The sequence below is a fragment of the Oenanthe melanoleuca genome, chromosome 9 (assembly GCF_029582105.1).
Source record: "Oenanthe melanoleuca isolate GR-GAL-2019-014 chromosome 9, OMel1.0, whole genome shotgun sequence".
NCBI classification, from domain to species: Eukaryota; Metazoa; Chordata; class Aves; order Passeriformes; family Muscicapidae; genus Oenanthe; species Oenanthe melanoleuca.
In genome coordinates, this window is record NC_079343.1 from 3,481,111 (window position 1) to 3,506,314 (window position 25,204).

The following is a 25,204-nucleotide window of genomic DNA, read 5'->3' on the forward strand; positions in this document are numbered from 1 at the left end:
GAGGAGGTGGGTAGAGAAAATGGAGAGGAAATTCCTTGTGGGTAGCTTTGGATGTTGGGATATTCACACTGTCACTGTTAGCCAAGGTGCCAGCATGAAGTGTAAATCCAGTGTTAGGAAGAATTTTTCTGTGGTGACTTGCCAGGCTGCTCTGGGGGAGTGGCAGGGCTTGGGAACAATTCCTTGAGGAACCTTGTGTCCCACTGGCCATTGTTGAGTTAGGGATGGCAGACTGCAGAGCCTTGGCTCCAGAGGGTACAGGTTTCACTCCTTTCCTGAGGAGCATTTCTGCAGAGATTGCAGATCAGGCTGCACTTGCTGGATAAGGTACCTGAAGATTTCTTCTGGACAGCTACAGCTGCTGAGATGTGTGGCAGAGGCACTGTGCAGCTGTGAGGGGAATTCCAGGACAGCTCAGGGCTGGTTCTGGTTCCATTTGCAGGTCTGCACTGGCAGGCTGGGAACCTTCACCACTGAGCAGTGCTGGGAGGGCTCACCTGGCAAGAGAATTTCCAGCCAGCATGGATACAGGGGCTGCCTTGTGTGCAGACTGCAGGTGTTTGCTGGGGGCAGGACTAAATCCAGTGGCCTGGATTCTGCAGGGTTAGCACAGCACAGAGCTGGCTGCAGGCAGGAGTCCCTGGGAATGGCACAGGAAGGGCTCTTGCACCCAGAGCACAGCTGGCAGTGCTGATCTGTGCTGTGTGCTAAGCTCAGGGATGCTTTTGTGTGCACAGGGACTGCCAGGTGTGCCTTGGATGGGCCAAAGCAGCAATTTGGGAGTAAGATCCCTTCAGGATTAGCACAGGGTGCATGGCAGACTGGTGTGGGCTATCCCTGGCCCTCTGGCTAAGCCCTAAAACACTTGTTGCCTGATTCTGAAGTGCATTTTAGTGACTTTCCATCTTGTTAAGTCGGTGCAAGTATTCATTTTTTCTTATATGTCCATACAGCTAAAAGAAATTTTAGTCTTATTTCTTTGCTATTTGCTTTTTAGTAAGGCAGTGAAATCTTCCTTATAAAATACATGGAAACAAGCAGCAAGAGCAGGTCATGGATAGGTGATTTATTTACCTGTGAAGTGCTGCCTGCCTCATGGCTTTGTGTCTTTTCCAGAAAGAGCCTAAATGGTGCACAGCAAACCAGCAAGGAATGGGACTGTGTGCCCATCAAAGAAAGCTGTTGTATTCAGGTCAATACAAATTTTTTTTAATTTTGTAAAAAAAAAAAAAAAAGGATCCAAAGCTACTTTTTGCAACCTCTCTCCCACACTCCTCCATCAGAATTTTTCTCATTTATGCAGCTCTTTTGGGGTGGAGGATGACCAGTTCTTCAGCATCATGTATGTACAGCTACAAGCTTAAAAAGCAAAAGGTGGGGGAGTGCAAAATGCTGTTGAGGAGGTCATAGGCATATGGTGTGTATTTATTCTTTCTGGCTGCTTCATTTTCCCCTTTTAGTTGTCTCCTAGGATTTTCCAAACCTGAGCAAGTTTCAGGAGTCAAGTGCATGTCTCTGTAGCATTCAGTTTGGCTTCCTGTTCAAGCTGTCCAGTTTATAGCTCTTTGATTAAGGAAGATGCTCTGGGGAAGAGGCTTTGAGAGTCCCACAGGAGCCTGGAATTCATTCCCAACTCTGAAAGAACTTCAGACATTCTGTACTTGCAAGTACTTCTGGAGGATCACTTTCTGAGTGCTTACTGTGAAGTATCAGTGTAAAACCAAATCAAATGAAGAAATGACAAAAGCTGACATAGAAACATTCTTTTTTAGTAGTAGGTAGAGTTCCAAAAAAAGACCTGAAAGGTAGATTTATATAAAATATTCCTATTGTTTAACAGGCATGCCTCAGTTTAGGGGTTACAAAAATACCATGATTAACCAGACTGGCTGGGAGGAGGAACTCCTCCTTTTCCCTTCTAGCTTTTCAGCAGGATCCCAACACCTGCACACAAGAAATGAAAAATGTACTCCAAGGAACACTATTAAAACCTCAGCTATCTGCCCCAAAGCAATTGACAGGAGAGACATGGGTAAAGAACAGAAGAGGTTTTATTATATTGGATCTTGTTGTTTCCACTCTTCTGGGAAACTCACTGTGATCTCAGTCACATTCAGAACTCCCCATACCTTGGGTCACTTGGGATCAATGCCACACAGAGTTATGGAATACTCTTGAATGGATTACAGAAGATTTGGGTAAAACCAAATCATAATTTTCAAAATGTTTTGGTTCCTAAGACTGGTACTGGGTATTTACTGCTTTGTACATGTCCCTTTCATTTTCTTTATAACCCCATATAGCTAAATGGAAGTGAAATCTCAGTCTTATTCTTTGCTATTTGCTTCTTAGTAAGGCAATGAAATCTTCCTTCTAAAATAAAAGTACCAGGCATTTCTCAAGTGTGAACTCCTCACCAAGAGGCCAAGCTGCTTGTAGCCAGAGATGGGAACAATGTCATCACTCTGGCCTGCCTAGTCTGAGGGATCCAAAACTACACTGTGACCTCTGCAATCCCCATTTTCTAATTGTCATCAGTCTTACAAGTTACAGGACCAGGCCCTCAGTGATAAGAGCAGCAGCAGCTCTATTTCATTAAACATCTCACTCTGAGATGCTTTCTAGATGGGGGTGACAAACTATTTGTCTTTCAAGGCCCCACTGAGCATCTAAGAGCAAACACATGCACAGATCCAGAAAAAGTGATTATTCTCTTTTTGACTGTCATTTTTGGGTGGAAGTAAATAGTGGCTTCTCAGGAAAAATGGGAATAGTTCACATTCAGAATGACCAGTACCAAATGGATTTTGGATTGTACTTGAGAACAGCTACAGGACTCTTAGGACTACTGCAAAGGTATAGAATCTCACAATTTGTTTCTGATTTCTTTCTGTATCAATTATGAGTTAGATGATCATTATTTCTTTATAAAAACTGAAGAGCATGGCATCTGTAGAGGCAACATCCTCCACAGCTAGCCAGATCTTATAATTGGGAAAAAAAAAAAAAAAAAAAAAAAAAAGTAGTGTGGGTGTTCAACTACATACATTAACTATCAGAATGAAGGAGCATATTTTAAAAAAATTGTAATTGACATTTAATTTAGAAGTATTTTCTTATTCAACAAAGCATTGTAAATATGCCGAATTTAAGAGGTTTATTCTCAGTCTTGTAGCTCCTAATACAATTTGTGGGGGGAGGAAAGAAGCCAAATATGGTTCTAGATAGGAAAGGGCCTTTTTTCACAGAAAGCTGCTCTTGTTCTGAGGGCTTGAGCACATTCTTGCCCCATCCATCCCTGGAGGGAATGGTGGTGTACAGCTGCTGCCCACTCCTTCCTGTGCCATTCCAGCAAGGCTGAAGTGATTTGTAGCTGAACACAGAAAGGAGAATTTAACCTGTGCTGTCTTAGCTGTTTAAAAGAGCTTAATTGACATAACATGTAATTAATTTGTTGGCAGGTGTATTGTTTTTTTACACTAGAAAGAAGTCCTGCCACTGTTTAAGTCTGCTTATCCTTAAGCAGAACAGTTTTGATGGGAAGCATAAGGCACCTCACCTGGAATTTCCAGAGCCACCAGACTATCTGAATTTAAAACCCCACAAAGTGGGAAATACCTAAGCTGATAAACTCTGTAAGTTGCTCTTAATATGTTTTTTTTAAGAGTTTGGACCCTTCCTTCAGCTGGCTGGAGAGCTGCTTTTTCTCTTAAGTTTAAACACTACTACTGATATCTTCTCTCAGATTCCTCCAAAACATGACAGGATTTATAACACAGCAATTCCAGAAGAATATCTCAAGTCAGGATTATTGGGTTGAAGGTCTTACAGCACAAAACATTTACTCATATAAAAACAACGGAGGCACAAAAACCAAAAAAGTTTGGATTTCTCAAGCTGCACAGGGGGACTATATTTTGTACTAGAAATCTCCTTTTAGTTCTTACATTTCAACACTTCAACTCCTCAGTGTTACAGAGAGCAGGCTATTAACCCTTCAGAATGAGGGAAACTGGGTTTGAGGGTTTTCTTTAATTGGTATATTCATAGTACAGAACTATGGCAGCAGCATCTTTAAAAATGAAGACATGAATATGAATGACAGAAGTAGCCCAGGGTAATTAATCCTTGCAAGAAGAGACCTCCTTGTCAGTGCACAGAAAGAAAGCAAATGCAAGGGAAATATCCAGAAACCCCAAAATCCAATTAGGACTGTAATGTGTGCAAGGAAAACAGATGATCAGAGGACTGAGTGGGAACTAAAGCTTAAGACCTAAGAACTCAGATGTTTTTATTGATGTGACAACATCTCTGTTTGAAGAAAAATAAAGTTAATGGAATTTACATGATGATAAACTTCCAAGCTTCCACAGATTTTTCATAAACAAACAAAAAGAAAACATTCATGAATCAGTGAACCACAGCAAGAGGAAGGCCCTACCAGTTTTGCAGACTGATTTACACTTGGAGCAGGAGGAAGGGAGGGCACTTTGATTTAAAAGTCATATAGGCTAGGATGAACTCAGCTGCCAAATTCTGTGTTCTGCTCACTCTGTAAGCTTAGGCATTTGCATTGGCATTTAAATAGATTGTGGTAGCTTTACATTAAGCCAAACCATCAGAAGTTGGGCAAGAAAGAAGACAGGAAATAGAAAATCAAAACATTGCTGGTTTTGTTACAAAATCAAGGGCAGATTGAACAAATCTAAGAAGTATTTTCAATTGTTTGAAAACCTGAAGATGAAACAGTGTCCCAAATTCAAGGCATAATTTAGAGCTTTATAATGTTACCTGGAAAAATTATGTCCATCAGATGAGGTTAGGATGTATGTCTGCAATTCCCAGACTCTCAAGTTAGATCTGAGGCTAAACTGGAGCTTCATCAGTGGTGGAGGCAGCAACAGCTGAAGGAACAGGCTGTGACTCTTCTGGTGGATTGTGAAGTTTTTTTTTCTGAAACACTAAATTCCATCATGGAGTCTTTCATCTCCACCACAGGTGCAAAACACCAGTAATGCTAATTCCAGCAATCCAGATCCTATTTCATATGCAGAAATTAACCCAAAGGCAAGTAATAGAAATGCATACATCATCCCATTCAATTATTCAGCAGTTTTGCAGACACACTGGAGAAAAACTAGCTTTCAATATAAAAATTGTCTATGAAAGAGTCTAACTTGAATTTGTCTCCATGGATCATAATTCCACATGTGCTGCTGGATCTGTAGAAGAGGAGAGAAAAATGAGCACTCAGTTTGAGCTGCCTTAATTGGCAGGTTTGAAAATCAGTATAGCCTCCCAAGACTTGCTCTCTGCAAGGTACAATTCTCACCCACAGCATGTAGCAGCACTTCTTTAAGGGTTAAGATAAGGCCAAGCTCATAAAATTTCAGGAACAGTGAGGGTCTTGTACAGAACTGGAACAAGTCTGTTCTCTGGCTTTCTGAATTAGGTTAAATTACACCAAACTTGCTCAGCAAGGTCCTTTCCATCCCATTACACTCCCTGATGATTTAATTCAGCCCTCAATCCCTCATTCACCCCTGTGCATGGTACAAGCTCACAGTCAGAGAAGACACAGCACAAGACCAGCAGGCACAGAGAAACTCACAGAAGTACAGAAACAAAGATTACCATGTGTGTGTTGTCCTGGCATCTCAGCTGGTGTTCCCATTTCTTTTTCCTTCTGGAAATTACTCTGGAGCAGTTTGATTTCTTGATCATAGTCCTGCCATTCTGGAACTATCCTCATGGCTGCTTGCAGCTTGGGCTCTTTGGTCATTGGGTTGTTACACTGCAAACAGAACAGACAGGCTACAAAAGGTTTCTGCACTCAACAGAACAGTGCTTTCCTCTGCAGGGATCAGTCTGCTGGTGGTGAACACTTCAGCTAGAGAACACTGCAAAGTCTCTTTTCAAATTATTAACAATGCCACTGCTCCAGGTAAGAGAATAAATACAGAAGCTACTGGAAAAAACTCGAGTGCTGAAAATGTGCAAGTACCAATACAGACTGAGGGAGGGAAGTGCTTCTGAAACTGGTTGCTGTATTTTAATGTGATGTAAGAGTGAGGGAATCATCCTGCACTCACCAGATCAATGGTTTTTGCTCTCTTCTTTGAGGAATCATCACACCATGTTTCACACCACAGCCACTCCTGAGGGAGGGATTTAATTGGTACTTGGTGGATCATGTTGTTTGGCAAATCCTGTTGTGCAGAGTAAGAGTTAGTAGCTGTTTCCACAGGGTGCAGAAGAGAAGCAACTCCCCTCCCAAACAACAGTATTGTGAGGATTAACTTTTGTAAGGGTTTTCTTTCTTCCCAATGCAAATATAAAGTGATGACTCAACATTTCATCCCATTCCAAACAAAGTCCTTTGGAAAAACCCCAAGTCCAAACCTGATACCACAGCCCAGTAAAACAAAACAAACACAATAAAACACACCTGATCAAGGTTGGACAGACTGTTTGGATCCTGACTCAGACCCTGATACTGCCCCCTGAGTCGATCTCCAGCTGCTATCTTTCTGAACTTCTTCAGATCCACAACATACAGAGCACTACATGGAGAAGAAGCAATTAGTAATGACATTTCACTGGAGGGTGACACTGCAGCCCCACTAGACACAATATCCTAAAACAATCTCAGAGTGGCAGCACATCAGATGATGGAAGGAAAGCAAGAAAGCAGCTCTAACAAGGTCATGGCATGTATGAAAAAGAATTTTCAACAAATCTGTCTTAGCTTTGCTGTCATGCAGTCCCTGTTCCAACATTTGTTAACAAAGGAAGATGTCTGTTAGTTAACACTTCAGTTCTTCATCTGTAAAAGCTGTAGCATACTGAAAATAACTTCAGTGTCCCTTCCAAGGGATCACAAGCCATGGAACCTTAAAGAGGCAACAGGAAGCAAGAAGTGGTTCATGAAGTGCTATTCACCTCAGCTAGCTTCCTGCTAAGTCTAAAAAGCAACAAAAATTTTACCCCTCTATTTTGAAGAAAAAAAAAAAAAAAAAAGAAAGAATTCTTCAGTACCTGATGTGGTATTTTCTTCCAGCTAAATGACTTGCCCAGTATCCTGATTTCCAGAACCTGTAGCCATCCATTTCCCTCCTGCTGTCACAGAATGGAGTGTACCCATAAGGAGCACCATCTAGATTGAAATCCCTCAGCTCTTTCAGATCCGTGCGCACAATCTGAAGGGAAAGGACATTTTCTTTGGGTTTCCAGGAGCCTGCCATGGGTTATTTGCAAATGCTGTACAGGATTAAATTCAAACTGAGCAAACAGATAAAGGAAGGATTACCTGATGTACGTGGCAATCTTTTGCATTATGTGTATGTAATACAAAAATACAGCACAAAAGGTGGTGTCTCCCCTGCCCTTAGAGCAGGAGTAAATAAAACAGTTTCAAATAAGCTGATGGGGATGGTTTGACAGCTGAAGTGCAAAACTGTTTCTTAATAAGCAGCAAGAATTTTCACTATGCATGAACTCTACTGTGATTCTTGGTATCCCTTCCCCTTCAGTGTTTGCAGATCCTCCAGGGATTAAAGTTTTTTAATGTATTTTTGACACAGATGTGGCACTGGCACCACTTTAAAAATACCACTCTGATGGGAAAAAACGCCTTAATATCTCTCACAAACAAAGAAACAAACTGCCTAAAATGACAGCAGTGTAGCTGGAAATCTCTAACTGATCCTTCAGCTGAAGTTTGGCCTGGCATGGGATCACACTGTACAAATGCCAAAACCCTCAAGGCATATGTTGATAATCTGTACTTCATTTCACATGTATTTTTGAGAGTAGTTTTGGCAGTTCTCACTGTGCACATTTCCTGCACTTTGCACCCATTGAGGAGTGAGCACACACAAAGCCTTCCAGTCCTGTTTGCCTTGCAGCAGGACATGGCCTTGTGCACAAGGGATTTGCTTCTCCTCTGAAAGCCACTCAGATGTGGCCAACTTAAAGGCAGGGGCCTGGCAGTGCAGGGTGGTTGGTGACTTAGGAAAATACTGTCTGTGGTAAGTGATCTGCAGGCTGGGAGAACAGACTGAACTGGGAAAATGGAAGGGTGAAGTGAGAATCTATTTGGCAAACTAGCTGGAATCAGAGTGAGTGAATGAGAAACCAGATAACAGCAAAAGACAGGTCAACAAAACCAATCTTGTGGAAACAGGCACAAAATCCAGCCTTTAGGGAAGCATGCAATAATTACAGAATCAACCTCCAGTCATGCCTATGAAGGGCTCAAACTTGCAACCCTTCCAACAATACCGAAATTGTATTCAAGAACGTCTTATTAAAAAAAAAAAAAAAAGAAAAAAAGATCAAATTACTCCAGCCTCTGTGAAATAACTCCAGCCTTAGTGTTACCTGATCAGCATCCACAAACAGGATTTTATCAACAGCTAATGGGAAGAGCACATCTAGAAAGAGGATCTTGTAACCCCAGATGATGCGCTGTTTCTCTGTCTGCTGGTGCAGCCAGCGTGGCCATTTATACTGGACAAGCTCATACTGGAAATTGTACTTCTTGGCCATGTATGGGATGAACTCCTGCAGAGGGAGGGGAAAAAAGCAGCTTATCTCAGTTCTTTGTTCCTCTGCAGGAAAAAGAAAAGCTTATTACAAGAGACATACTTCAGACTAAGGCACGGAACATCAGAAAATGAAATACCAGAAAGAAAAGTAGTTTCATTTTTAATTCACACAAAACACTCAGCCCCAAACTGAACAATCAGTATAAATTGTAAAGCCAACTATCCTGAGACAACTCAATCTTTCAGCATTTTTGTCTGCACAATTCCTTATGAGCCATTTTATAGTGATCCACAGATGAGTTTAAAAGAATGCATTATTCAAATCATAAAAATTCACAGGTGGGACAATTATTTATGGGTGTACAAAGCAGTGTAAGTGGAGCACATAAAATGACAGAAGAGCACTGGAAGAATTTTTTAACTAGAACAACTTGGCCTACTGTTACATCAGCTGACATTCTCATCTGTGAGGATTTCTCCAGCTTTGGGTGAGTACACTTAGCCAAGTGATGCTGGTGCAGCATTGGGAAGGGAAGAGGAAGCAGCTTTCATGTCCCCCACCACCAAATCAATATCTAATTAGTAACAAACCTTGAATGTAGGTGATAGGTAGTTCTTCAGAAACCAAAACTTCAAAGGAGTCTTGGTGTGTTTCAGCACAGACAACATCATTATGCTATCAAAAGAAAAAAAATAAAGCAGTTACAGGAACAAGTGGCACCCATGGAAGATGGGCTGTGTAACAGATTACAAATTGCTGGGCAACATGATTAAACTATTTGCAGCTATGTGTCAGATAACTGAACTTCATGCATAAAGAAAAAGTGGGTAGATTCAGCCTATTGGTAAATTGCTTAATTTTAGTCTTTTGAGAACAACAGAAATTCAGATTCTTTCCAAAGCAACTGTGACTTACTCTGTAACTTCTTAACAATACATTGGTTATATTCTAGTGAGAAAATTTAGAAGAGCAACACACCATCTATTAAACCAAGTCTATTTTTAACTCATGAATGCTATGCAGTCAAAAGCTCCTATGAGACAGTAGATGCAGTTTCTAGTGGATTTCTGAAGCATTGAAAAAGTGGGGTTTTTATACTCCTACAAATTGTAACCTTTTTCCTTGTGCAAGGACATTGTCATTTGGGACACTGGGATCATAAATTCTTAACTAACCGTAGGAATCTCTCATATAGGTGTCCTGAAGCCACTGAGAATATATTTAGTACATCATCTTTATCCTGTTTCACATCTTCATTCTTTTGTCCTCCTGTGAATCCCCTGAAAGGAAAAATATGGTTCTGTGAAGGACAAGGTAGGAAGGACCAGCTCTATAGGAAAGGCTGCAAATACAGAAAATGGCTACATTTTTGCTTTAATACAGTTGGTCTGTGGGCTTTTTGTGTCATTCTCTGCTGCTGAGAGCCTCTTCCCCAAGGCAGAGTGCTGTGACATGAACATCTTTTCATTAAGAGAGAACTGGCTGAGGTGCAGCTCCTGGGAAGGAACAATATTTTCAGGCTCCCAAGTAGCAGGGGGGTAAGAGAAGGTAAAAGCAGGTGCAAAGCAGGAGCCCACATCTCTAGAACAGAGGAGTCCAGTGAATGACAGCCCTGAATTCAAGTAGTCCTCACAGACAGCTGTGGAATTTCACAGACATTATGATATTGCCAAATAGTTCTCCTGTTTCAAGAGACTTGCAGGTTATCACTGAATTAGTTTTACCATTTGAGAGATTCCCAAAATCCAGATTCATTCTCATTGGTGCCATCACTTAGTAAATCTTCATTCATCATATCAAACTTTTTCTGAACCTGTGAAGCATAACACAGCTTTAGTGAGTTGGAAGCACATATTGAGCAAATCTTGTCAGGAGTGTTATCCTGAAATCTGTTTTTACCTACTTGAATTACACCCCATGAGCTGACAGGTAACCTAAGATGTATGGGAAAACAGCTCAGTAATGAAGGGACTTTCCAAACAGATTCCAAAGGAGTTTTTAGACACCAAAGGTATATTAGTCTGGATGGTTAAAATGCTTTTCTAAGATATGCTTAATAAGCAACCTTGATGATGGAGACTGGCAAAGGAAAACCTTCAAAGAAATCAACACCCCCCACCCCTCAAAAAACCCAAAAAAATCAACACTCCAATTCCACCAGTCTCTAAGTGATTAACTGGCCACTGAGACTCCAAAGCAGATAAAGAGACAAGACAGTGAATGGGGAACACATCCCAAAATTAGTCCAATTAGCACAAGTAAGTGGTGTCAGGTGGTTCTGTTGTAGCCATCACTTATCTATCAGCTTTGGCATTACCTGATATGCAACCCTAAGAGACAGAAGATTAATAGTTTGCCTTTTTTAATTTTTTTTCAAATGTATTCTCACCTAGCCTGTGTCAGAGTGACAGAAAATGTACTGCCAAATGAATACAATCTATCTGTGACAGATAAAATATTGGCTCAAAGGACACATTGAATATTTATTACTAGACATATATAGGGCATACAAAACTGCTTTTTCTTGAAGTTATAAGCAGTCAGGAAAATGTGAATATTATTGTATCTCAGGGCAATACATGAGGAACAGGACTTATATATCATTCTCTCCTGTATTAAAAACCCAAATCAAGTCTGCAGATGATGCTCTCTACCCCTGATACTGTGAGGGGAGCTTTGTGCAGGCTGCCTCAAGTGCATGCTCATGGGAAGGGAGCTTCAGGCCTTAATTAAAGTTTCTCCCATTGTTGGTCAAACAGACTTCTTGCAGAGCACCTCTGGTTTTTAAACTCACCTTCACTTTAATAATTTTGCTCTTGAAGTTATTGAGAACAACAATAACTTCATTAGCTTCAGGGGGAGAGTCTGTGCCGTCGTGGCTGAAAACAGAGCAAGATACTGACTTTTACTACAAAGCAGAAATATGTTCTTTATTCCTTCTGTTCATTTTTATACATGTATTAAGCCTCAGCACTGCAAAACAGGTATGAGACATGACAAAGAAACAGATACATCTATCTGAACATACTTAATGGGGTTTTAAATTAATTCATTTCACCTTGCATAACTTATATTCAGGATGAAATGTTTAATTTGCTGTTCAGGCAAGGGAACCATCAGATTCACCTGTTACAATGCCTACCTATTTCAGAAGTTTTACAAGAGAAAGACTGGAGTATTTCTTATCCTGACCTACCTGTAGATCCTGTAAATATCTTCAGATCTGCCTTTTCTCAGTCTTAGAGTCCATGCACCAGGATTGGCTTTTAACTGGAAGTAGCCCTGTAAAGTGAAAAGAATATTTGGCAGTTTTCAGAAAATGCAAATGCAGAAAAATTACCGTTAAAGTTATGTGGTTTGACTCACTATTTTACATCTAAAATATTATTTGCAAGCCTGTTGATTAACATAACATTAAGGCTTTAAACCCAGAGAGAATCCCCAGAAATGATTCCATTCAACACGTTGGGTTTTCCCTAAGTGACAGAAGATTACAAAAGTCTGGCATTATTTGTTAGATCCAAGTCTTCATTGTCCTGATGGGAACAGTGCAAACCCAAAGTCTCTTCCTGCAAAAGGCTGCCTTTATGAAGGAGTGAGGGGATTTCAAAGCACTAATTTGTAATTATACAACAAAATCTGAAGGAATTCTGAACCTCTACAGATGGTAATTCATCTACAGCAGAAGCAGTAACATAATTTACATGTTACAGGATATCTCTTCTACAGAACTTAAAAAATTACAATGTGAAATTCAAATAGCATGTTCAAGTCCTTTTAAGCTTCAGATTCCAGATTTGAATGTTTTCCTCTGTGATGTAGATTATCACACCTATAGAAGATCCATGCAACTGTAGGGATGCTTTAGTGTCCCATTCAGTTTTGTACTGTGGCTTCAAATGCTTGCAGTTCCTATGTGAACCAGGCTGCTTTAAAAAGGAAATTTAACTTTTTTTTTAATTTTTGTATAGCTAATTAGGAAAAGGACACTTCTAAGGTTTTTTTCCCCAACATAAACACAGCATGTGATCACATGTAAAATAAGGGACATCTTTCTTTCTACAGTAAGAAATACTACATCATTCTAGGATATACTCTGACTAAGAAAAGGCACAAATTGAAAATAAGTGAGAATTCTAAAATAAATATTTAGCACCAGTGAATATCTTTCCTGATTTTTATTTCAATTCATTTAAATAAATGTAATACCTTTAAAAATTTAAAGATTAAAAAAAACAAACAAACAAAAAAACAACACAAGAGGCAATTTACTTCCGTTTTTCACTAACATTACATATCAAGAAAACATTCCAGTAGCTAACTTCCTCTGCCACAATTTCAGTCCATCATCTCTTTCCTGGCCCAGTGTGGACACTGAGAACAGTGTCTTATGCAGTGAGACTACAAAAGCAGCTGCAGGGAACAATCATACACTTGGATTCCCAGCACTTTTCCTCAACTAAATAATCCCATTCTTTCTCACTTTCTTTATTTTCTACAATGTCAGCAATTCTTGCTGACTCTCTCCATTTATACCATAGATCTCCTGAAGAAATGGACCCCAAAAACAAGACAGGCTGATGCTGACAGCACCAGGGTGGATGGCCTAAGGAGGACCCTTTCTCAGGAAAACAACTGTGTGAGCTTCCCTGGAAAGGGAATATTGGCAGCATTTAAAGATATTCCAGAATACCTCAGGCAGCTGAAGGGAAAGGAGCACACCTTGAAAGAGAGTGTGAGGCTTCAGACATCAGTGTGAGGAATGATGTGGCTCTGATGCATTTGCAAGCAGCTATGGAGTGCAAGTCACACCACAAACCCCCACCCTGTGCTAGAAAATGCTCAGTGTGGATGGCAGTGGCTGTGCTGACTGGAGGAACAGTGGAACACTCACCAAGTTGGCCATAACGATGGTATCCACGATGACAGGGCTGGCTGAAGTCCCCAGTGTGAACTGGAGTCCCCGAGGTGGCTGCCCAGTTGTAATGTCATAGCAGTGTCCCTCCAGCAGCAGGTACTCCAGTTCATACTCTGCAGCTACAACACTGTCCACCTGAAAGGAGCAGATACTGCTGACTGCAGCCTAGCTCTAAAGTGCCAGCTTTTAGTCATTCAGTAACTCTCTAATAATTAAAAACCAATTTTACCAGAGTAATTTTATTATTAGACAAATACCTAGAGACTCAAAGAGCTCAGCTCCTTCAAGTGACAAACCTCACACAACTACTGTTAAGAGTGGCCCAGACCAAAAGAATTTGAATCTCAACATATGCTAGGATAAGAAAAGGGGAGGATTGTTGCTCTATTCCACAATTTATATTTTTTAACATTTACTGGAGAATGGAGTTGGTTTCTCCTAAAAATATGTGATTAGATCCAGAATTTTGTGTGTAAATCTGTTTAAAGCTGGTCTCACCTAGTATTAGCCTTCTGAAATAAATGTTTTGTTTTGCTCTGTGTTAATCTTACAGTGCACTAGGGTACTGTCAGGAAACACCCATTCCTTTTTTCTACACTGAACAAAGGTGCCAAAGAAAGTGAAGAGAAGAGAAAAAATAACCAGGAAAAAAACCACCCCACAACCCCCAAAAGACTTTGTCCCTACCAGGCCAAATTCAGATGTAGCCTGAGGACAGTACATAAGCAGAATGTTAGTCTAATCCCACAAAGCATCTCCTCTCATTGCACATCCAAAATGACAGTTTAATTGCTACAGCACCAACAGACTGCACATTGGGAACTGGAAATGGTGCACCTGCAAAAGTAAAGCTGCTGTTTATTTGGAAGCTCAGGAATGCACTTTGAATGCCTGAAGCATTTAATCCCCCTCTCTCTCAGGCTTTCAATTAATCTAAGGGGCAGGCATGGAAATCAGAAGCTTGAAATGTTATATCAATGCTTCATTTATGGCTTTACAGTTAGGTTAAGAGATGAAAAGCAAGAAACTCCTAAACCAAAACCCAAACCACAAAACACACACCCAATTCCCTAGATTTCTGAATAACTAGTACAGGATTAGCAATTCCAGATATACCACAATACCATGTCATATTCCCAAACAATATCAGGGAGATGCAGAAGATGGGGCTAATAATACAGTGATCAGTGAGAAGGGGACTCACATTTGTGATGCCCACAAGGCTGTGAAGACTGTCACTTTTCCAGAGGCCTGTTTGTAAAGGCTTTGACAGTCTCCTTACACATACATGTGTGATACCTTTACAATAAGGTAAATAAATATGGGGTTTTCCCTATTTTTCCCTCTGTAGGTGGGGCAGGACTACCCAGATCCACAGTCCAAGAGTCTGACTCAAGGTCTGTTCAAGCAGCAGCAAGCTCCTGAACCTACAGCAGCTGAGTGGATTTCTGCTGCATGGTTTCACTGCTGCATTGATACTGCATGTCCTTCTGTGGACCACAGGAGTGTTTGTCAATTAACAAGAACTGTGAAACTAGCTAAAACCAGCTTGGTGGCTTCTGGGAGCAAGGGAAAAGACTTGCTTCAAGCCTATGGTAGTCTGAACCTCTGGGTCAGGCATCCATGAGTAATTGAGAACAGCAATCTTACTTATTGTTATATTGATATATCAATAACAATATTGCTTATTGAGGGGAGCTTGTGCTTCCTCTCCTAGAAAACATTTAGAGGTCTGCAAATGCAGTAATATCCACAGCTCTATGTTTATTGGCAATTTAAAATTCTGCATTTCTTTCCCATCAAAACAAGCCCTGGAAAAGCACCCTCATTTAAATGCAGTAGGAACATGATGATTTCTCTTACCTCCTCTAAGAAGATATTGTCAAGGTCATATGGGGTTCTAACAGACTCCACCATCCAGCTCTCAGGAGTATTTAAATTCAGAGTGAACAGTGGAGACTGGGGCATATCTAAAAACTTGGCAATTGGTCCTGGAGCAAAGTTATTCTCTGCTGTGAAAGAAATCTCTGGCTCCAAAACATAGCGGTAAAAGCTGAAATTTCAGAAAGAAAATGTCAGAACACCTATCAGCCAAAATTTGCTAATATTTCACTCTCATTGAATTTGCAGATGGCATCAGTTTTCCCTGACCTCTAATATCTCCAAGCCTTTGTCCAAAGCAAAGCAGGTTGTGTTAACCTTAGGACAGGTCAGAATTTCTATCTATCAAAAAAGACTGTGCAAGACTCAACCACTAAGACTGGTAAGTTATTTAATTTTATATAAATACAAAAAAAAATTTAAAAGCAACCAACTTGTAAAACAGCAGAATTACTTCCTGCCATCCACAAATTCCCAGATTCTCTGTGGGAAATGATGCTACTATAGGAATGAGTTCAAAGCAGTTACTGAGACTTCCTATGGGACAGCTGATCATGCTTCTGTGCTTACACATCCCAACAGGTTTCTCTCTCTCTGTCCCCCCTGTATCATGGAACTGCTTACCTTTTCAGTGGCATGTCAGAAAGCTTAGACTGGCAGTTCATAAACACTCTCAGGTTCATATTTATCAACTGGTTCAAAACCTAAAGTAATGAGAGAGAGACATCCCTTAAAATGCTAATGAGGAGAGCTGACCACTGTTTTATACAGGACCTCAGGGTGGATGTTATCTGCTCATTCCCAATTCTTCCTCCTTGTGATTTCCTTTAACAACCCCCTCCCCCTTTTTTAATTACTCACAGTTACCTGCTCCTCATTTTTAGGCATTCTTTTTGGCATGCTGAGACCTTCCACAAGAACAGAGTCACTGCAAACTGACCTGTTCTAATAGTGAAACTAAAAGCTCTTTGGACAGTACCTGAGCATGATCTTGCTAGTGTGTAGTGCAGCCTAATTAGTATTTCCACTGATAAATACATTGTGAAACTCAGACACACTATTAGAAAACCACACAGTCAAAGAGGAAGGTCCCAAAATGATGGGATTTGAAGTTGCTCATAACCCTGCTACATACCAAAAGTAAAGGAGCAAGTCTTTGAGCATCTCTGGTCACAGGATCAACAATAGCCACAACATCAAAGTATGTCTCCCCCTCTTTTGGCCTCAGTTTAACTGCACTAAACAGAAGAAAATACAATTTTAAAGTACCAAACATGTGGATAAACACTTGAAATGCATTACCCACTGCTACCCATCTCATCCTGAACTGAAATTATTTATTAAATGCTGTGCACCTTCAGAAACTAAATAGAGAAAAAAGTAGATAGATAAAGAGATAAAATTAACTTCTGGAATCTTCCTGAAAACTGTTGGGGACTTTCCTACTGCTACTTAGATTGTTATTTTGTTTCTTTTTAATTCAATGCAACATAGAACAACGGGAAAGTTAAAAGACACAGAAAAGCATTGTTCAGCAATTCTATACCTGTATCGTTCTTCAAAAAAATGATACTCAATCCTTGCCTCTCCTTTTGGCTGGGCAGAAAGAAGAGCATCCACTTTCATTACCAAGTCACTTGCCCTGAAAAGAAGGAAAAGAAAAAGACTTGCAGATATTCAAAAAATGCCTGATCACATTTCTGCCAGGCAGCAGCAATGTGAGAAAGCAAACAGAATCCAGATACCCAAACACTTCTGCTACCTCTCTACATGGGCTCAGAAGAAATAAACATATTTAAGGGCTTATCCACCAGTAATTTAAACTGGTTGCAGCCTTATTATTGAGTATACCAAAGGATTTAACTCTAACAAATATAGAACAGCTGAATTTTAGGGGTCACCATGTTACAGCAACTGCATTCCTGATCTTCACCAGCCACTCAGACCTGAAAGCCATTCAGATCAAACCCCTGTTTCAGGGCTCTTCCCATTTTACACTGCAACTCTGAGCACTAGGAAGCAATCCTGTAAGTGAAGAAACTTACTTCTAGGAGAGGGATCCTAGCATAAAAGATAATTACTTTTGAGCACTTCTTCCTTTCTAGTATTTCTGTAAATTTTCAGTCTAGTATTTGAAGAATATATTCAATCTTAGAAGTGTAAAACCTCCTGAAAGTTCAATGAAAATTGATTTGTACATCACACTTTTGCCAAGAAGCAAAACTGTAACCTACAGGTCTGTCAGCTTTTCCTGAATTGTCTCAGAGATTCATAGTGACAGCTGTTTGAATTGTTCCTACCAAACTCACAAGCCTGATGAACAGATATAACAGTTCTACAGATATCTCTCCAATGCAGCAGATAATTTCAAAACTTTTTTTAGAAACCTTGGCATCATTCAAATAAATGAAAAGAAACCCCAAACCCACTGCTCTGTCCAGAACTAGCCTATATTCAAATTATGCCCTCTTCCACCATCCCAACATCCAGTGGATGCAGAAGTGTTTGAAACAGTTAAAACTGTTCTGCTGTGATCCAGAATCACACATTTCTGCAGAACAGACCTCATGTTTAACTTACTTGACCAGCCCTTAACAGTCAAGCAGCATCACAGAGAAATGTGATGGAAAGTATGGTAGGAACTATTTCTACATGCTCCAACACAAGCACACCTACAGGGAACTCCTTTTGAATTTCAACATGACTTTCTTTTGAGTAGTTCACTTCTGCTTTGTGCAGTAACTGTCTAGAATTATGACATCCCTTTCCTTATCTCTGTCTTTTCCTAGTGTTTCTCTTTGAAGTTAAAAGCAGTTTATAGGATTCCCATAGTACTGATGGGAGAATGTATTATTAAAATAATTTTTATGTTGATAGGCCAAGCAGCACTTAAATGAATTGCAAATCAGATTCAGAGAGATATATTATCAAGAGTCCCAGCACTTCTCTGTAAGCCTCCTTATGTTTACTTACAGATCTTCTTCAAATCCCAGCTGCTGAATCTGAGACTTGATTTTCTGTCCTGATGTCTTTAGTATGATATTTTCAAGGAGATGAAAATCATCCTGATTGAACATCTCTCCATCCTCTAATGGGCCAATAATCTACCAAAAAAAAGCAGAATCAGCATTATTAGGTAAAGGCTACACTGAAACAAAATCCAAAGAGGTATTAAATAAATGCTCCAGCCCAGTCTCAGTGGAAGCCAACCATTTAGGCTGGTATTAATGTCAGTGGCAGCAGAGTTGAACAGGTAAATTCAGCTATTTAGAGCCAAGAGTCCCAGACTAAGGCATGAAATACACACTTCAAATTTTCACTGGGCCAGGCACATTAATTATACATGAAGTACCACATCTGTAAGGGGCAGCAGAATAACAAGGTCAATAACACAAATCTCCCAGCTGTAGCCTTCAGAAGCCTAAAAGCTACCTAGATCAAGTCTTGTTATTTTGCTAATGAGAAAAACAGAACAGAACAACTCATTACCTGAGATTTTTAACCCACTGAAATATCCAGCAACCACTGGGACCTGCATGGATTTGTTCCTAACTAGAAATAGATGGCAAAAGAAAACTCAATGCTATACACAGCTGTGTTTCATTATTTGCAGTGAAATACTACTGTATCATCATTTGCCTCATTTCAGATAAACTATAATAAAAACAGATGGTAGAAGAGACCAAGGCACCTTGGTCAGGGCAAAATACAGCAGCATTTTGCTCAGTAAACTGAAGCAGAAAAATCCTGCAAATTTATCATCCCCTTCTACCCCTGCACTCAATTTACTGCCAGCATGAAAGCAACTTTGTTACTGAGAGACCTGAATTGGGACTAAATGCCAACAACTGCACCCAGTAAAAAGAAAAGGTCACACAGGTGTGAATAAATCAAACTGGAAGCAGTCCTAAAGACTGCTGAAACCTAAGCCAGGATGACACTCCTGTGTCTGATCCCCAGACTCTGCTGCTCAAATCTGCTTCTTTCTCATAAGTGGAATGTCTCACACTGGTGATCATCTCACCCGTCCATTGCTGATCACAGCCCTCTGCCCCTTCTTCAGCTTCAGAACATCTCTGCAATAAACAGCATGGGACAGAACAAAATCCATCTTGGGAGATTCAAAGGCTTCTTTGAAAATATTGGTATCCATACCCTAAAAGAAAAGAGTACTTGACATTGGAATAGGAAGAAAACTAGACCTCTGCACACTTTCTAAAAGACACCTTTTTGTTTCCATTCAAGAACATCTTCATATGTTGCTAAAACTGATTCCTGTCCCCATTTTCTTTGTGGTCTTAAATCTAGTTCTTGCTTGTCACCATCAAACATCCCAACTTCTGCTGTGACGGGCCACAGCTACTTAGACCAGTTCCAATCTTCCTGCCTAACTTCTTAAAATCTACTTTAAGAAATACACTTGTATTTTTTTTCCCAGCTTTTAAAAAAATATTATTCTCTTAACCACCCAAGAAACAGCTGACTCACATAAATAGATCCCTGCACCCTGTTCCTTTTGCCTTTTCCAAGTGACATAGCTTTGATGTGTATAAGGATTTACTTGATGTTTAGATGGATTGTTATATTTAGGTAAGCCCTTCAGAGATTATAAAAAAAAAAACTAACTAGCAAATCCAACAGTGTTACTTTTTTACTGCACCTTTTCCATATGAATATATTACACTTCATATCAAACTTCATTTGAGGACCAAGCAAAGCACCCTCCCCATGAAAACACCAACAGACATGCCTACCCCAACAGCAAATTCCAGGATGTCAGTTCCTGCCTCCAGTGCCTTCACAGTTTCTTCTTTTGCCATCTTGGTGATGAAGTTCTTGGCATTATTTGAGGTCTGTGTCTGCAAAGCTGCCCATATGGCTTTAGCCACAATGGTATTCTGGCTGTTGGGCTCTTCACTAGGATTATTAATCATGCTAATTCGAATGTTATTGCTGGATTTCTGTGTTTAACAAAACAGGTAATGGGAAAGTTTAACATTTCAGATATAATGAATATGTAATAAACACTATAGCAAAATATTTGAATTTCTTAACCAGAATACCAGATTCCAAATTGGATGAATAACAGCACAAGGTTAAAATGATGAATTAACTAATTTAACATCAAGCATTTACCTCATGTATAGGCACCACTGTGACTGCAATATTCCTGTGCTGCCTAAGAAATCCAGGACCATGGCCACCACTCAGTCTAGCAAACCAGTGATTTAGCTGTAAGCTGTGCATTTTTATGATTCAGTTATTCTCCCAGAACCAATGGGACAGAGCAGAGAGCAATGTTTATTTTTATCTCCAAACTAAAACACCAATGTTCAGTTTAACACCACAGGTTTAAAAGAACATTTATTGTATTCTGTCCTAGCTTAAGATCAGCAGTGTTCCAGTCCCCAGATGAGGCTGGAAATTAGAGATCCTGCAGGGAGAACCAGTCTCTCCAGGCCATACCACAGGAAGATGCACAATTTGTGTTTTACAAGCCTCTACCAAATGCTTTGTTAGCAGTGCCAACACATTCCAATGAAAATGTTACCTACCTGATGTTTAATGGCATCATACAACAACTGCCTTCCTGAAGGTTTATCAAAATCACCAACAATCCAAAAAGTAACTGGTCTAACAAAGGAATCATCTGCAATTGTAACAAAAAAAAAAAAAAAAAAAAAAAGATAAATTTGAGGGTGAAAGGAAGGAAAGCTTCCTTTTTCCTCATTTGAAGGTAAACTATGACACACATGCAAAGACTTCAAAAAAAGTAAAATTCCATAGGAAAGCAGTGGATGAACCTAAGCTATGAAGCCTGGCAAGACAAAATTAATAGCATTGGTATATTAGTCTTTATTAGGTCATTCAGAAAACCCATGTAGGACAGCATGCATTGCTCTTTCTAAGCTGGATTCTTTCAGTATTTTTGTTTGTTTGCTACCTTTTCATTTACAAATTATAAAGAAACATAAATAACTTGCAGATTCCAACTAGGTTGGAATCCATCAGACATATCACTTCTTTGTGTTGAAGCTGTTAGTTTACAAAATCAGTTTTGCATAAAGATCAAAGTGCTGGAGCAAACATGCATTTCAACAGTTTCCTTCACTGACAGCTGATTCTAAAGCCAGTGTTAAAAAGGAACCAGAAAACTCCAAGAACAATATAAGAAATGCCAAAGTATGAGTTACCATAGATCTCCTTGGAAGACATTCCTGGTCAAAGAGCAGAAAGGAAAGGAGAAAAGGAGAGATGCATTAATAACTTGATGGTAATCCCAATGTGTATCAAGAAGCTGAGCACTCTGCTGGGCATAACTGAATCACTACAGTTCAGATCCAACAGCAACAAGTTTGTGCTAATTTTACTGCAATTAGCTTTGACTTTTTCTTCCCCTCAAGCAGATGGATGCTTGATTTTCATGTTACAGTATTAGTTATACTACATATTACCAGTTTACTGTAGGGTGAGGATATAATTCTGAAGACTGTTTACAAACACTGCCATGCCATTGTGCTGTTACTTTCCCTCTTTAAAATCTGACACAGCATGGCAGTGCTGTATCAGTGCTGGTGCTGAGCCAACAGCAAATATAACTTCTCTATTACTTTAGCAAATAAATGTGGTGCAGCATTACTGTAATCAGATAGCAGTTATTAAATATCTTAAGTGGTAGAAGAGGCAGCAACCAAAAAATGTCAAGCCATGGAATTGCAAATTAATGCACTTTCCAACAAACATGCCAAGGTGTAGATTTCATTAATGCTCTACAAGAAACTTGTTCAAATCCAAATGACTGAATGTGAATGAAGAGCAGGCACAAGACAGGAAGAGCAAAGGGAACATTTCAGGAAGTGCACATGGATGGCAGTGACTGGAGACAGGACCATGGAAACTTGGGACACTGGTAAAGACAGGAGAAAGGAACAGGAGGATTTGGGTCCAATGACAGCAGCTTATTGCTGGAATCTAACCAAAATTGATAAAGGAAACACCTGATAATGTCTGGTTATACCTGATTAAGATCTGTATCATGTCTGTGGATGCATTTCCTACACTTGAGAGGTACAGCCAAGTTTTAACACTTTTATGTACAATACTGTGATAATACTGGCATTGGAAAAGCAATAAAAACAGCATTGGCCATGTCAAGTGATCTCTTATAAAATGGGCAGTTAGAATTTTCTTCTGAATCCATGTAACTTTCAGCAATTTTGAATTATGAGACAGAGAGTTAAAACCCCTTTTATATTTTTCTAGTCATTTGCTCACACTGCTGCATTTCTGGGTGTCACCTGCAGTACAGCAAAAGCAGTTTGGGGTGAGACTTCATTAATCAGCAAGAGGTTGGACTGGGTTTAAAGATAGGAACATTCTTGTTACATGCAGATGTCATGTCTTATTAAAAAAAAAAGAAATCTTTAACAGACTATGCCATTACCCACAGGCCTGACAGGAACTGCACATCTGCTTGGAAAAACACATAAAAGCAGATTTGGATTCAGAATCCATCACAGATGTTACCTTTCTTTGTTAAGTAGGTCATGCTGTTTGCAACAGCAGCTGTCTTATCTTTAGAATCCAACGTGGTAAATCGAGCAAAGTCATCCACAAAATGGTTATCTGAGGAGGAGAACAAGTATTAAATGCCAATGCAACTATTCCATATAAAATGAAAATAAAATCACTACTATTGTCAGAACATTAAGAACACATCCCATTTTGCTCCTTGTGATACTGCTTGTGTCTTATTTTCACTGTTAATATATAGGATGAGAAATTAATTTTGCTGTCTCACAAGTTATATTAATAACTACATTGCATACTTGACAGGAAGAAGTCAGTTGAAAGAATTGCCCAAGTCTCACTTAGTTGACACTAGTATATGTAACCAATATACATTGAAAAAGCCATTGTGTCACTATTTTTCAAGCAACTCAAAAAAAGCATTGTACTGCAGCCACTGCATTGGGTGTTTATTTAGCAAGGGAACATTTTACTAAATCTGAAGTAATTCCAGAGATGACTGTCAACTCTGCTCAAAAGAAGGTCAGAACTAAGAAACAAATTACTGCTTTATGCATTATATAATTTCTCAGCTTCATGAGTCATATTCCCCTAAAGGCCTGTATAAAAACAAAACAAATTCCCATTTTGAAAATCAGTAGATATTTAATGCTGTACATGACATCTGCCCTGCACCAGGGCTAGGTCATCACTTCAAGTGCTGTTAATGCTTTGCCACTAGAGCTTTCCACTGTAACAGCAAGTCTTTCACTCAGACATTTCAGGTTTAACACAATTAAAAGCATCTCTTACTCATTCCTGTCAGATCTAGGTACTCTCTGTCAGACCTTAGGATTCTTGAGTTAATTCTTGGAACAACATTAGGCTGGTTCATGATATACTCAACCACATCTTGGTCATTAGATAGTTCACTCTGAAGGAAAGAGGAAAGAAGCATTATTTGTTACTTCACATACAAAATTGCCTTACATAACTTTAAAAAAAAAAAAAAAGGCAAAAAACAATTATGAAAGTTAAGTTGTCTTGTATAATATGTAGCCAGGGACTTGTGAATCAGCTTTTCCAAATCTAGTTTCTCTCAAGCCACAGAAGAGTTCAGTACCCACCAGGTATACAGCACGCTGGAAGATGCTGGTGGTTTCCAGGATTTTGTGCATTGTCACTGTTTCCAGGTCATCAGGATCCAGCTGATCTTTTTGGAAAGGCATTCCATTGAAGAGGACAACAGGGAGAGGGCCTACACCTGTCTGCTCATAGTAAGCTCTTGCTGCCTAAAGACAGGAACAGAAGCAGCTTTAGCACATCAGCCCTTACCAAGCTGTGCAATATCCACAATGAGATCCTTACCACTTCCATTACACACAGAGAATGGATCTCTGAAACTTTCAGAATTTCAAAGCAAAAAAAGTTACTTCACAATACAGAAGTGCAAAATACTCCATTAAGTTCATTTTGTAAATTAATTCCAATGAGCACTTTCTGGTAGGAACAAAAGATGCACAAGAAGAAACATGATTTGCCTGTGGGAGCAAATGCAATGCAAGCAGGGATAGCTGTAATGTAAGACAGGGTAGAGAATTATTTTTTTTTAAGAATGTGTTTCTTAAACCTGTAAGAAAACAGTTACTTGTGAAGCAGGGAGTTATTCTGTCAAGACAAATTTCCCTATTTCATGTAAGATACCTTGTTAGAAATTAAAGTTAACTAGGTTCTGCTGGTTAGAGATTCTGGTTGAGGCCTGTCCTCTCACACAAAAATGTCTGTCTTACTTTTATGGATTTTCATTTCCTTAAAATGTTTTTCTCTTCACTATCCTACATTGGAAGACCCATATGCATACAAACTTATTTTCTATAACCCTGACTGCATTCCTGACATTTACAGGTATAGGCAGCATCATGTTTTACAGAGCTATTGGTGACAGTATTTTCATTTGTTTTAGAACAACAAAAAAAAAGAAACATCCACCTATAAAACCTCAAAATCTGCTTCATCTTACATATGATTCAATAGTGATCTGCCCCCCTAATTTTCATACAGAAAAGTATCAGACCTAAAAATCACTTCTATTTGCAGAAATTTGTTGGATGTCTTGCTGTAGAAAAGGCATTTTGAATTCATAATCATGGCTTTATCTCACACAGTCTTCAAATGCTGATTCAGAAGCCCCACACTGATCCCCCCCAATGTTAAGCCTCGTTGTTTTTTCATGAACCATTCCACCACCCTGAATTTTTTACAAACACTTTTAAACTCTACTGAAGTCTGCATTCCATAATGAAAGCAAGACTTATGAGTCACAAGAAAGCTATCTTGGTTCTTTAC

General features: G+C 39.5%; 1 protein-coding gene across 3 annotated transcripts in view; it reads right to left on the bottom strand.

The window, feature by feature from the left end:
* Window positions 1–2,033: 2,033 nt before the first annotated feature.
* Window positions 2,034–25,204, bottom strand: part of UGGT1 (UDP-glucose glycoprotein glucosyltransferase 1) — a 39,935-nt gene continuing 16,764 nt past the window's right edge. For 2 of the 3 annotated variants that reach the window (XM_056498702.1, XM_056498700.1), the window contains exons 18-41: window positions 23,986–24,150; window positions 23,672–23,792; window positions 22,877–22,975; window positions 21,544–21,567; window positions 20,905–20,999; window positions 20,104–20,310; window positions 19,374–19,505; window positions 18,323–18,453; window positions 16,896–16,991; window positions 16,485–16,587; window positions 15,974–16,053; window positions 15,332–15,521; window positions 13,445–13,603; window positions 11,747–11,832; window positions 11,345–11,429; window positions 10,275–10,363; window positions 9,726–9,830; window positions 9,141–9,225; window positions 8,383–8,565; window positions 7,039–7,199; window positions 6,449–6,563; window positions 6,093–6,209; window positions 5,635–5,794; window positions 2,034–5,222 (exon numbers count right to left, since the gene is read on the bottom strand). In XM_056498702.1, the coding sequence (XP_056354677.1) occupies window positions 5,197–5,222; window positions 5,635–5,794; window positions 6,093–6,209; window positions 6,449–6,563; window positions 7,039–7,199; window positions 8,383–8,565; window positions 9,141–9,225; window positions 9,726–9,830; window positions 10,275–10,363; window positions 11,345–11,429; window positions 11,747–11,832; window positions 13,445–13,603; window positions 15,332–15,521; window positions 15,974–16,053; window positions 16,485–16,587; window positions 16,896–16,991; window positions 18,323–18,453; window positions 19,374–19,505; window positions 20,104–20,310; window positions 20,905–20,999; window positions 21,544–21,567; window positions 22,877–22,975; window positions 23,672–23,792; window positions 23,986–24,150 (2,814 nt within the window). In that variant the 3' untranslated portion in view covers window positions 2,034–5,196. The remainder of the gene's footprint in view (window positions 5,223–5,634; window positions 5,795–6,092; window positions 6,210–6,448; window positions 6,564–7,038; window positions 7,200–8,382; window positions 8,566–9,140; window positions 9,226–9,725; window positions 9,831–10,274; window positions 10,364–11,344; window positions 11,430–11,746; window positions 11,833–13,444; window positions 13,604–15,331; window positions 15,522–15,973; window positions 16,054–16,484; window positions 16,588–16,895; window positions 16,992–18,322; window positions 18,454–19,373; window positions 19,506–20,103; window positions 20,311–20,904; window positions 21,000–21,543; window positions 21,568–22,876; window positions 22,976–23,671; window positions 23,793–23,985; window positions 24,151–25,204) is intronic. The other variant, XM_056498701.1, reaches the window with a different exon arrangement.